The 12,910-nt window shown below is 45.5% G+C and overlaps 1 protein-coding gene across 6 annotated transcripts in view; it reads left to right on the top strand.

Moving 5' to 3' along the window:
• The window catches only part of TDRD7 (tudor domain containing 7), a 99,656-nt gene that overhangs the window by 49,986 nt on the left and 36,760 nt on the right, over positions 1-12,910 (top strand). For 4 of the 6 annotated variants that reach the window (XM_006259248.4, XM_059724544.1, XM_059724543.1 and 1 more), the window contains 2 exons: positions 4,561-4,646; positions 7,302-7,519. In XM_006259248.4, the coding sequence (XP_006259310.1) occupies positions 4,561-4,646; positions 7,302-7,519 (304 nt within the window). Of the gene's footprint in view, positions 1-3,706; positions 3,794-4,560; positions 4,647-7,301; positions 7,520-12,910 lie in introns of all 6 variants that reach the window. The other 2 variants (XM_019490767.2, XM_059724545.1) reach the window with 1 other exon arrangement.

Below are 12,910 nucleotides of genomic sequence, written 5' to 3'. Positions count from 1 at the left end.
GTACGTTTCATTTTAATTGTGGATTTGGGGTTTTTAATCGGAGAATTTGTGATTTATTTTTTTTTTTTTTTTAAAGGAGAAAACCAGGATCCCTGGTAATGGCTTATTAATTAAGTAGTTAGCTGCTTATTCACAGGTGCTCCTTCCCTCCCAGGGTGTTGCTTCATGTAGGCTGTGTTGTCTGGCTGGGCTTGCTACCACCACCTCCTCCCCCTATCAAAGGGCCCCCAGCATCAGCTCTGTGTCTGAGCTGCTGTGTTATGGTTAACTGCTTAACCAATATGATTCGAGGTTTTTTTTTTAACAACGTTTACATCCCTGCTTGTGACTTGACTACCCAGAGTAATTTGTTATTATCTGTAAACTTGGAGACTTCACTGTGTGTTTTCCCAGTCACTGGTGAAAATGTTAAATAAGATAGGGCCTGCCCAACAGAGATCCCTGTGGGACACTCCATTTCTGAGCTCCCACCATCCTGAAAAGTGACCATTTAGCCCTAGCTTTTGCTTCCTATCTTTTAACTAGATATCAGTCCACAAAACAACCTTCCTTCCAATCCTGTGGCATTGCTGGGGTTTTTTTTAACTCTTTGGTGAGGAATCTTGTTGAATGTTGTTTTTGTTTGTTTGGTTGGTTTTTTAAGTCCAACTATATTATGTCAGCTAGATCCCCCTTGTCCGTGTGCTTTTTGACATCTTAAAGCACTTTAGTGGACTGAGGCAATATATCCCTTTACAAAATCCCAGGTCATGTCTAGTTTTGTAATTTGATTCCATGTACACATCTGAAACTTCAAATGTAAGGTATTGCTACCACTTATCTGTCCTATAACTTAATGACCAAGTGAAATATAGCCCCTACCCCATTGCTAAAGAGGCAAGGGTGCATGGGCTCTCCCCCCACACACACACTTTCTCTCTCCACTTTCATTCCCCTCCCTCGCCCTCTCTTGGATCTGCTGGGTCATCCCTACCCTTTTGGGGGTGTCCCCCTACTTGCTTTGTTTGTGGTTTCCCCACCTCCTTCCCCAACCCCTTCCTTGCCCTCTTGCTTTCACTCCCTCTTTATTTTGGTCATTGTTGCTCACATTTTTCTGGGTGCTACTGCAGCCCACTAACAAGAATGAGAATTCTGAAACCAGATGGCATTGGGTCCAGATGCAAGTCAGCTCCTGATGACCCAGTGGCAGAAGCAGAAGAGTCAGGTTACCTGCATCGCCCATTATCAACTCAAGCTGCAGACTAGAGAGGCAGTTTGGCAGTGGGAGTCACAGGGAAAGGAGCGTCCTGCAGAGAGACAAAGGAACTGAACTCAGAGCTGGGGGAGCGGTGGCTCCAGGTGGCAGTTGCATTGGGAATCAGATACATTTCAGAACCCATTTGTTCTTTTGCTTGTGACTTGATGAATCTGAGGCAGATCATTTTGGCTTTTAATGGAGTTGATACTTAGGATTGTGGGTGATCCTTATGTTGGTAACTTGGGCAATGGCTTTAGGGGGGACAGAGGCCACGGAAAGGGGGTGCTCATGAAGTACCCCAAACTTCAACATGATTGGGAGGGCAGAGGGCAAAGACTGGGAGGCTAACTATGAGACCAGCAGGGAGAAGCTGGCCAGGACTAGAAGGTGGGACACATGGTGGTAGCCCTCAATCCCATGATATGCTCACTGTACCTAAAGCTTACAGCCCTGAATAGTAGGCTCAAAGTTAATAGGCACAATAGGTTTAATAGGGTACAACATAACACTCAGTTTTTTGTGTTTTTGGAACCATCTCAAGTCCATAAAATGGCTAGGCTAGGTAACCCTATAAAAAGGCAGCCATATGGAAAAAGAGCAATAAGAAGAGTTGCTCTGGGATAAGCAGCTCAGGAGTGGGACTGCCTTAAGGAGGCTTTTCTGGATGCTAGTGACTTTAGGTATCTGGTGCTAGTGTGTTTACCTGGGGCAGTGGGCTGGTGCCCACATATGCCTTTTTCCTCTCCCCCAGTGGAGTGACAGAGTAACAAGACTTGCTGTGGGTGGGACTGGCTTAGCTAATTGAAAGGTAGAGCTAAGCTAGGCAGCCCCAGTAAACAGCATGAGCAGCAAACAAGAGGGAGTTTGCCATAGGGAGCCAGGGAATAAGAGACTGCATGTGTTTATGGGCCCAGGTAGAGGGGTTTGGTATGTGGGTTCCTGTGGTGTGGTTTTCTCCCCCCACATAGGTGTTCACCAGAGAGCATAGGAGGCACAAATGGAGTCTGGGTCAGCTGTTGTGACCTGCATCAGATGTGCCATGTTTGTGTTCCTCCCAGAGTCAGAAGCACTTCATCTGCACCATGTCTAAGTTGGTGTTTTCCTGGAGGAGAAGATTCAAAGTTTGGAAGCACAGGTATCCTTGCTGCATTGCACTGGTGACCAAGAAGATGACTTGGACAAGAGACGCTGGTACTAGGGAGGCCAAAGGGCAATGCAGAGAAGTGGTAGCATACGTCTTCTCGAAGAAGGAAGGTCCCCAGAATTGAAATGCAGTAGATTGAATTCAGCAACAGCTTTCAGGCACTCTGTGGTGGATCTGCTGAGGAAAAGGCAGAGGAGTGGACATCTGCAAGCATGGAGAGGACAAGGCATCAGCCTAGAGAGCAGGAAATGTGAGGCCCCAAGGACAGGGCTTCTACAGAGACGAGTGGTAGTGATTGGTGACTTCCTTCTGTGGTGGACAGAGACTTCGATTTGTTGTCCAGATTTAGGGTCAAGGGAGGTATACTGCCTGTCTGGAGCCCAAATTCAGGACAACACAGAGGGTATCTGTACACATGCTCGGGGGGGAGCGCAGCTCTAATTAAAACACCCACAGTGTCTTGTGTATTCAGTGTCCCACATTTCAAACTGGTGGCGGGGGCGCTTTAACTACATCTTACTTGACAATGCATTTTGAAATGTAGGGACACTGAATACATGAGATGCTGCAGCATGCTGGAGTACTGTGTTAAGTCGTGTCTTCTCCCCCCTTCCCCCGCCCGCGCGCAAAAGGATGTGGAGAAATTGGAGAGAGTCCAGTAGAGGGTAACAGCAAATATGAGGGGACATGACTTCTGAGGAAAGACTGAGGGAACTGGGCTTATTTAGTCTAGAAAAGTGGAGACTGAGAGAGGATTTAATAGCAGCCTTTAACTACTTGAAGGGTGATTCCAGAGAGGATGGAGCTAAACTGGTCTCAGTGGTGGCAGATGACAGAACAAAGACCAATGGTCTCAAGTTGCAGCCAGGTAAGTCATTAGGAAAAAAATTATCAGTGGGAGGCAGTAGTAAAACACTGGAACAGGTTACCCAGAGAAGTGGTGGAAGCTGCATCCTTGGAAGATTTTAAGACCTGGCTAGACAAAACTTTGGCTGGGATGATCTAGTTGGGGATGATCCTGCTTTGAGCAGGGGATTGGACTTAATGACCTTCCAAGGTCCTTTCCAACCCTAATTTTCTATGGTTCAATGAAAGCACCAGAGCACCACAGGACTGCAAGTGGCACAAAAGAAGGGAAGCAAGTAGATCAAAATGCAAAATATATCTGATGCATGTATGCAAATGTGAGAAGATGGGGGAATAAATGAGATGAGCTTGAAGTTGTGGCCCATGAACAGAAATAGGTTCTGATTGACATCGCAGAGAGCTGGTGGGACAGCTCTTATGACTGGACTGTCAACATTGAAGGTTATGCTCTGTTTCAGAAAGACAAAGTAGGGAGAAAGGCTGGTGGTGTTGCCTTGTATGCCCAACATATACACTTGTTCCGGAAGAGGAAGACTGCACAACAGGTATGCATTTGGGTGAAGAGGAAAGGTGAAAGATGCAGCACCAATATAATGGTGGGATTTGTTATAGGCCACCAAATCAGGAAGAGGTGGATGAGGCACTCTTCAAGCAGGTAACAAATTTCTCCAAAAGCTATGGGACAGTACTGATAGGAGACTTCAGTTTTCTGGACATCTAGAAGAACAGTGCAGCCAAACATAAAATATCAAGCTGGTTCCTAATTTGTGTGGAGGACAACTTTTGGAGTGTCTGTTTTGCTTGGACTTTGTACTTCCATAAAAATGTTTATCGATGTCTGTTTGCAACCTGAGATTGTAGCGTTCTTGTGCACAGTTGGTGTCAGCATGATATGAAATGTTCACCCCATCTCTCATTAACAGTATTAACTTGAGAAACATCTGTCTTTAATGTATACTGTAGTCTCAAGGTTAGTGACTTTTTCATAACTTGTTTCTTCAAAGAAGTTATTTAAAAAAAGTTAATTTCTCCACCTCTTATTTCTAAAACTAGCAATTCCCTTGTCTCTTCCTCTTTTAACTTGACAATAGCCAGTAGTTTTACTACTGAAAAGAACTTCTAATTATTTTACAAATTAGCACTTCGTTCATTCTAATTGTGAACAAAAGGCCAACTAATATGTTACATATTATATACACATGCATAATATATAATAAAATGAGTATTTTTAATAGTGTTTTCATTAGTAGATGAATTGCTGTTGGAAACTGGAAAAGGAGTTAAAATTAGGTGGTGTTTTTTGCCTTTTTAGGCCAGAAAAAAGATTAACACTTCCTCCACGGTTTCAGAAAGAACTTCAAGTGCATCTTTCAAGAAGGCCTTCTGTGGATTCAGATGGTACGTGCTTCTGTAAAGTAGCTGTCCTTTTGCCTAGGTTTTCCATTATAGATTAATTATGTACTAGTAAGACAAACCAAGTTCATAGCTTTTGCTTTGTGTAAAGGCAACATATCCTTGTTTTATTCGTAACTTGTTTTATTCATTTATATAAACAATAGACTGTTTATTTATAACTTGTGAAAACAAGAAACATCTTAGAACGAAAGGCTTGCTCTGTTTAATTTGGTTTGGGACACTGAGGATATGATTTTAAGCTGTTTTAGTACAATTATAGGAAATATGGAGACTTAATTCTAAAACCCAAAATGTTAGTAAGCTGTAGCACTACTCATCTACTAGGTTGCATAGTGTTTAATAATTGGCAGAAGCTTCCCAACTCTGTATTTTGTTTTGAGGACTGCCACTCCTACATTTGTAGACTTTTTTGTTGGTGCCTGGCTATGAAATTCCTTTCTAAAAAGGTGGGAATAGTGATTAGAAAGACAAAAATTGGATGCGATCATGGACTTAAGCAACAGTATTCTACTTCTATAATGAGGTACAACTAAAGTAACAACACTTCTAGCCTTAGTCTGTTTCTAGTTTATCTCAATGCATTCAGAGGGCATGTTCCCAGGAGCAGGAAAGGTATGTTTTCCCAGGATTAAATAGGAGCAGCACATAGTCCTTGGGCATGCCACTACACGTGTTCTCTGGCACATGGCAAACTGCCATGGTGGGGTAGGGGAGGCTGGAGCCAGCACGTGGGCTGGCCCCAGCAGCCTTACTTAGGGTGCTGGGGGCCTCTTGGGGCTGCAGTGGCAGATATATGGGTGTGCAGAGCATGACTGTGGCCAGCCAGGCTCTGGTTTAATGCGGTGCACACTGCAGCCATATGCACCATACCACTCTTTTGGCATGGTTTGTTTTTTTGTTTTTTTGACACTGGGATTTCCCAGTGAATGCATGCACATGTGGTTCATGCAGTTTGCAGCGCCACAGATAAGTTTGCAGCGCCTAAACTGCACATGCGTGCTTATGGGGATGTGCCTAGGCAATCTTTAATCTACCTTGAAAATATCAATGTTTCCTTGATACCATGTGGCATCATTTGAAGAAAAGGTTCCTATATCCTTAGGGAAAGAAATGAGCTTTTAAAGGATCGAAACAAAGAACATACAGAAAGTGAGACAGTGATTTTTTTTTTCTTTGTATTTTTGGCCTTTAATTATTACAGCCTCACTTTTACACTTACTGCAGAAGATTTAAACAGCTAAAGCACATTATCCCTAATTTCAAGATGGGGCATTTTCAGGGCTAACTGCTTGAAGAGCCACCTCCTAAATCCTCATCTGACTCTTTTTTTTTTTTTTTGCCTTGAAGTCTTCCCTTCCTGATAGTTCCAAGCTGTTTAACCCTGCCCAAGACTTGCTCAGTGTTGTGGATGAGGATTTTATCATCACTGATGCATCTGGTCTTTTTGAAAAAATAGGACTGAGCTGGTATATGACCAGTAAATACAGTAGGAAAATCAAGAGCTCTCAAGGATAACTGCTTAATATAAATTGCTTCTTGGGAATGTTGCAGCAAAATAGGTTTTGGTAGGAAATCAGAAAAAACACCTTCACTGTTTAGAGCAGTGATACAGTGGAATAGATGGCTTAAGGAAGTAGTGGAAGGTACTCAAGAAGAGTACCTTGGACAAGCATTGGTCAGGAATGATCTAGGACAGGGGTGGGCAAAATGCGGCCTGTGGGCCAGATATGGCTTGCCAGGCCATTCTATCCGGCCTGCGCAGCCCCTAAAAAATTTAGAAAATTAATATATATCTGCCTCTGGCTGCCTGGCATGCAGCTCTCAATGACTTGCCAAAACTCAGTAAGCAGCCCTCCGCCAGAAATAATTGCCCACCCCTGATGTAGGAGAAGCTTTTGCCTATGCTCTAGTATGGGTATTTCCCATGCTTCTGGGCTTTGCTGGTTGCCACATGGACCCAGGAAGAATTTTTTTTTTTTTTTTTTTTTTAACTGGGTGGTGGCTGTAACCAAGGCTGGGGATTTTGACTCGGGTATTGTCAGTGCTTCTACTCGCACTTCATCCCAGAAATTCCTGAATATAGGTTGATCCTTTGCCCTTCTCTAAAGGGTAAACTTGATTGCCATATTTGGCATCATGAAGAAATTTTCCTCCATGGCATGGACTGTGGGATTTTTTACCTTCCTGTGTAGCAAGGGATGTGGCCCTCTTCTTTTGGTTCTCTCCAACACATTTTAACAACGCTTGCAGCATCTGTTGTCCCCCTCAATTTACCTGTAACAGATTAGGGTATTTGTCTTGTGGCTGTGTCAGGGTTGACCAGGGTAGTTTTACCAATAGGTTAGTCAGTGGATAAGTACAGGATGGTTTGGATATAGATGATCCCACCTTCAATCTCTACTTTTTCTGTGGGTCTAATACTTTGATATTGTTTCCTTTGCTTGGTTTGAGTACAGAATTCTTCTGCTTGTAATTAGTAATATTTATAATCTATGTTGGTGCCCATATGCTTAAATTTCCATAAATTGGGTCAAATAGTGATTACTTTTACTTTTTCATATTTTACTCCCTTCTCATTGTGAACTTACCAACTTTTCTGCAAAATAACACGTACAACCTTTTATTCTCATTTTACAGACCATTTGAATGAACCTATTCAAGAAACACACAAAATCCCATCCAATCTTCCTAATTCTAATGTAAATGAATTTCAGAATCGTATTAGAGGAATTCTGACTAAATACAGCAATGGTATCTGGTTATCAAAGATACCACAGTTTTACAAGGAGATGTATGAGGAGGAACTTAATACAGATGTACTTAAACAACTTGAACATTGGCCTCATATTTGCATGGTAAGTCTTCTCTGCTTCATTTGAAAACAGCTACTATATTTAGGAAAAACATTAAATATTCCATATAATGTTTGTTTGGATGAATATCCTCTTCGGTAGCTCTTACATCTTAACATTTCTTTTGAATTTGTTATCACATTTTCCGGCTGTCTGCATGCTGAGACACTTCAGGTCACAAAGTCCAATGGTTTCAAAGACTGCATTTTACTGTGACTTGCTGAAGGATGCTTGGGGAAGGGGCAAAAAACTGGTTGAAAAGACCCCAGAGTGGCAACTGGCTGCATGTTTTGGAGAACACAGGCAAGCTTAGCTTCTAGCCAGCAGAATGAACCCCGAAGCAGTGTTGAACTGGATCAAAAGGCTGCAGCAGCAGTATCAGCAACAGGCTTTACAGCAGCCATTCCAGCAAAGGATGCAAGAGGAACAGCAGCTTCAGTTGCTGCTGCTAGAATGAGTGAAACCTTGCCTGAAGGGGTGGGATGTCCCAGACTACTGCAGGGTGGCCGCTTACAATAATGAGGCTGGATGTTGAGCCTGAGCAGTGGTGACACATGGGGGGTGCACAAGGGTGCACATGTACCCCTTGAGAGCACCAGTGCACCCCCTGACTGGCTGCACTTGCTCCATAGGCGATGGGCAGGGGGCACATGGGAACACTGGTGCCCTCGCTGCAAGCACCGGCCAGAGAGTAGCGTGCCATTGTGCTCCCGGAAGCGGCCGCAACCACTTCCGTAAGCAGCCATCTCACAATCGGCCATGGGGGAGACACCCCTCTCCCTCTCGGGGTGGGGGAAGGGGGGCTATGGCAAATTTTAGGGTGGCTGCAGACCCCATAGCCTTCCTCCCAGTGCCGCTGCCACTTGGCCCGAGCACAACCTGGCCCAGTCCCTGCTGGGAAGAGCGTAGTGCAGCCCTGGCCCGAGCCTGCAGCTGCAGCCTGCCCTGCCCTGCACAGATCTGGGGGCGCACATCCTCCATGCCCTCCCAGGGTGCGCATAATGGTGGGAGCCACTCACCGCACCTCACAGATGAACCACAGCTTTGTCCCATGCCCTGTCCTGCCCCGGCTGAGCAACGTGTGCCCTAGCCCCACTCTTTCCCTCACCACAGGGGACTCTATCTGCCCTCCCCGCCCCCCCCCCCCCCCCCATATGCCCCTTCTCTCCCACCATAACAGACTTACCAGCTGGAATCGGAAGTTGGATCGTATTGGCTGATATGCCTCCTTGAAATCATCTATCAGTGTTGGCCCCAAAAATCTCTATTGGTGCATCCCTACATGTAAGCCCTTGAAGGGAGGTCAGACACCTAGTCCTGGAGTATGGCCTTGTGCCCAAGATGACAGGGGTGAACTCAGCCAGCTCGTGCTCTGGAACCAGAAGCAGGAGATGATTACCATGGAGAGGCAGTAGTGGATTGGAAGCCAGGAGAGCCCTCAGCCTGTTTTTCATGTAGCCAGCATAGGAAATGGTGCCAAGATTGCCCCCTCGTTGGGCTATAGTTATGTGCATTCTGAGGTCCTGTGAGAATTACCCAGATGGACAGCATATGTACTCCCAATCCAGGTAGGAGATGTTCAGGTTCTGTGCCTTGTGGACTTGGGCTCAACCCAAACATTTGTACAGGAATAGCTGGTGGACCCTGCTCAATGTTTGGTTCTAGAATGCATATACAGTATGGGACCTATATACATGGGGATACCTGGCCATATCTTATCACCAAGTTGCAAGTAATGATTGGGGACCGGAAAGCTGAGTTGATAACATTGGTGGTCTGCCATCTTTCCCACCTGGTTGCAGTGAGTTTGGACTAGGGCTGTTGTTCTTGACCTGATCTACTTTTTGCTGCTAAGCACAACAAGATCCTCTCCAAGACCAGCTTGGAGACTTATTTCATTTTGGTTTAGAGATCTTGGGACTCCTAGCTTTCCTGCACTGAGAATGTTGAGGACACGCTGGGAAAGCCTTGTAACCAAAAGGGGTCTGGGTAAGATGTCTGGAAAGGGAGTTGGGGGCCAGTGTAAGCTTCAGTGGATGTGAGGAAAATGTCACAAGTACAGGTTCTTCTGGAAACAACCCCCCTGCCCCCCCCCCCCCATTTTGGGTGGAGGGAGGTGAGGGAGTGCCCATCAGAGGAGGACCTGATTTAGTTTAGAGCTAAAGAGAAGACCCAATATTTTCCCATCTGTAAGCCATCTGGCCACAGTGAATGGCAAAGTAGTGGACAGATGCCTAGATGCCCAGAATCCCCATTTTGAGCTATATAAAGATGTTCTAGCAAGGGTTGTTAAAGACTAGGCTACTGGGACCTGGAAACCCCAGTTGATGGTGCCTACGTTGCACTGAAATCAAGTCCTAAAATTAGTACATGGTGTCGCCTGAATGGGCCAAGTGGGAAAGGAGAAAACTTAGGAGAAGATTTTCACCTGATTCTTCTGGCCAGGGATCTATGAAGAAGTTAAGGAGGACAGCCAGTCCTGTCCAGAATGTCAGCTGATGGCCCCACATCCCAGATATCAGGCCCATCAGTATCTCCTACTTCTGGTCGAGCCCCTTTGAATGTGTGGCAGTAGACATTGTAGGTCCTTTGGATCTGAGCACCAGTGGGTGCCACTTCATCATGGTTTTGATAGTCTATGTGACCTGCTATTCAGAAGCAGTAGCTATTTGAAATAACACAGCTCAGACAGTGGCAACTAAATTGCTGAAGATATTCTCCCACCTGGGGCTGCCGCAAGAAATACTCATAAAGCAAGGCACCATATTCATGTCATGGCTGATACAAGAGATGTGGTTCCTCCTGTGAGTCCACTCGGTCTGAACTTCAGTCTGCCATCCACAGATGGATGGGTTAGTGGACTGGTTTAATTGGACTCTAAAGGGTATTTTTTTAAAAGTTTGTGGGGGCAGAACCACGAAAGTGGGGTATATTGTTGCCATATTTACTGTTTGCAATTCAAGAAGTTTTCCAGGCCTCAAAAGGCTTTCCCCTATTCAGACTTGGGCATACTAGACTTCCTTCATAGGGCCTGGGAAAGACAGCCTGCAGGCACAAAATGTCCAATATATTCTTCAACCTAGGAATGGCTGGACCTAGTAGGAGTATTCACACAGGCAAATCTCCATAACATGTAACAGGCCCAGGAACATCATTACAACTGAAATGCCCAGCTCCAAGTATATTAACCCAGAGACCAGGCCCTGTTGTTACTCCCACTGGAGGAGAGCAAGCTATTGACCAAATGGCAGGGGCCCTACGAGGTCGTGAGGCGAGTTGGAGGTCGATTATAAGGTTCACCTAGCAGGGAGATGACAGGGACCCATTTATCATGTGAACCTTCTGCAGGCCTGGAGGGCTCGAGAGAGCCTCCAGGTCTTTCCAATGACAGAAAAGGGCAAAGAGATGGGTTTTGAGGAGTTCCAAATGGTGTGGTTGCCCTGGGGGAAAACCTATCCAACACTCAGCAAATGGAGGCCAGGAATCTAACAGAGGACTTCCTGGACATCTTTACAGCTAAATCTGGGAGGACCTCCTTAATTGCCCACTGTATTGTATTGAAGGCTGGATGTCTGATACAGAAGGGGCTTCCCAGGACTCCTGAGTGGTTGTGGAAAACTGAGGAAGGAGATGCAAAGCTTGCTGGAGAAGGGGGTGTTTTGAGGAATCCTTCTATGAGTGGAGTAGTCCCATTGTGCTTGTCTCCCAAACAAGATGGCATGATTCAGTGCTGTATTAATTTTTGAAAGCTAAATTTGATGTAAAATTTGATTCTTATTCCATGCCTCAAATTGAGCAATTACTGCAGCAGCTGGAGAAGGCAAAGTACATGACTACATTAGATTTAACAAAGGGGAACTGACAGATTCCCCTAACCCCAGAATCATGGGAGCTGATGGTGTTTGTGACACCGTGAGGGCCTTATCAGCTCCAGACCCTTGCTTTTGGTCTGTATAATGCCCCAGCCACATTCCAGAGGCTAATGGATAAAATGCTGCAGCCACATTGTGAATAATGTCATCAAGATATGCAGTGGCGTAGTTCTATTTGTGAGCACCTAGGGGGAACATCAAGTCAGAGCGGTACTACAGTGACTTCAAACCACATGCCTTATGGCCAACCCAATGAAATGCAGTCTATGTTGTGCTGGCACAAAATATTTAGGCTATACTTTGGGTAGTGGGGAGATCAAGCCCCTTAGTGAGGGCTTTAAGGTGCCCAGAATGAAAAAAAGAAGCAGTTGAAATCCTTTCTTGGACTAGATAGTTATTACTGCCTATTTATTTCACACTTCTCCATTGTAACTGCCACTCTGACAGACCAACTATGCAACATGGCACCCTGGGTAGTACAATGAACCCCGATGTATGCAGAGGCATTTAGAGAAATTAAAAGGATACTATTCACCATGCCAGTATTGTACAGTCTGGATTTTTGAATGCCACAGGTCACCATACAGATGGACACCTTGGAGAGAGGCCTTGGAGCCAATTATTTCTTAGAACCTTGAGAATGGCGAAACCCCCAATCCTTTATTTAAGCCAAAGCTCTTACACGGAGAGCAAAAGTATTCAGTCATTGAAAAAGAATACCTCTCTATAAAATGGGCAGTTGAGGCTCTCTGCTATTACTTTCTGGGGGCTCCTTTACACTTCTGACTGGTCATGCACCTTTAATTTGGTTGAAGGCAATGCAGGACACCAACTCCAGTCCTATGCATTGGTACGTGGCTTTGTAGCCGTATGCATTTGAGATACTAATTTACCTAGGACTGCACATATGAACGTGGACTTCTGTGAACCTGGGGGGAGAAGAGGGGGGGGGGAAGGTGAAGGAAGTGAATGAGTCTCTGTCTTCACTCTTGTGGGGAGGTGGTAGTATATAACAAGGTGACCAGTCCCCTTAAGAGAGAGCAGCTAGCCTGGCTGAAGGGCTGTAGCTGTGGGTAGATTAATGTAGGAAGGTTCACTGCTCCTCAGCCCCTCACTGCCAACCTGCAGATCTCTGTGTGTGTCCGTCCGTGTCCCGTCCCCCCCCCCCCCCCCCGCCCTGCTGCCCAAGCAGGTCCCTATTGCACGTCTGTCTGTCTGTCTACCTGTGTGAGGAGCATGTGACCCTCAACAGCCAATCACTTTGCCCGCTGCTCCCAGCCCCAAGCAGCCAGCCTAGGACAGCAGAAAACCCGGACATTTGCTTTTATTTCAAAAACCTGCCCAGATGCAGCACGGGGGGGGGGTCCAAAAAAAAGGACACATCTGGGGAAAACCCAGACGTATAGTAACCCTATGCTTGGGGGAGAGGCAAAAGCCTGGTTGAAAAAAGGCCTGAGGCAGCAACCTGCTACAAATGTGTTCTAACTTTGTGTATATTCAGCTTCATGAACTAATTGAAAAA

This window comes from Alligator mississippiensis, chromosome 3 (assembly GCF_030867095.1).
Source record: "Alligator mississippiensis isolate rAllMis1 chromosome 3, rAllMis1, whole genome shotgun sequence".
NCBI lineage: Eukaryota > Metazoa > Chordata > Crocodylia > Alligatoridae > Alligator > Alligator mississippiensis.
This window is presented reverse-complemented; position numbering and strand designations above follow the sequence as displayed.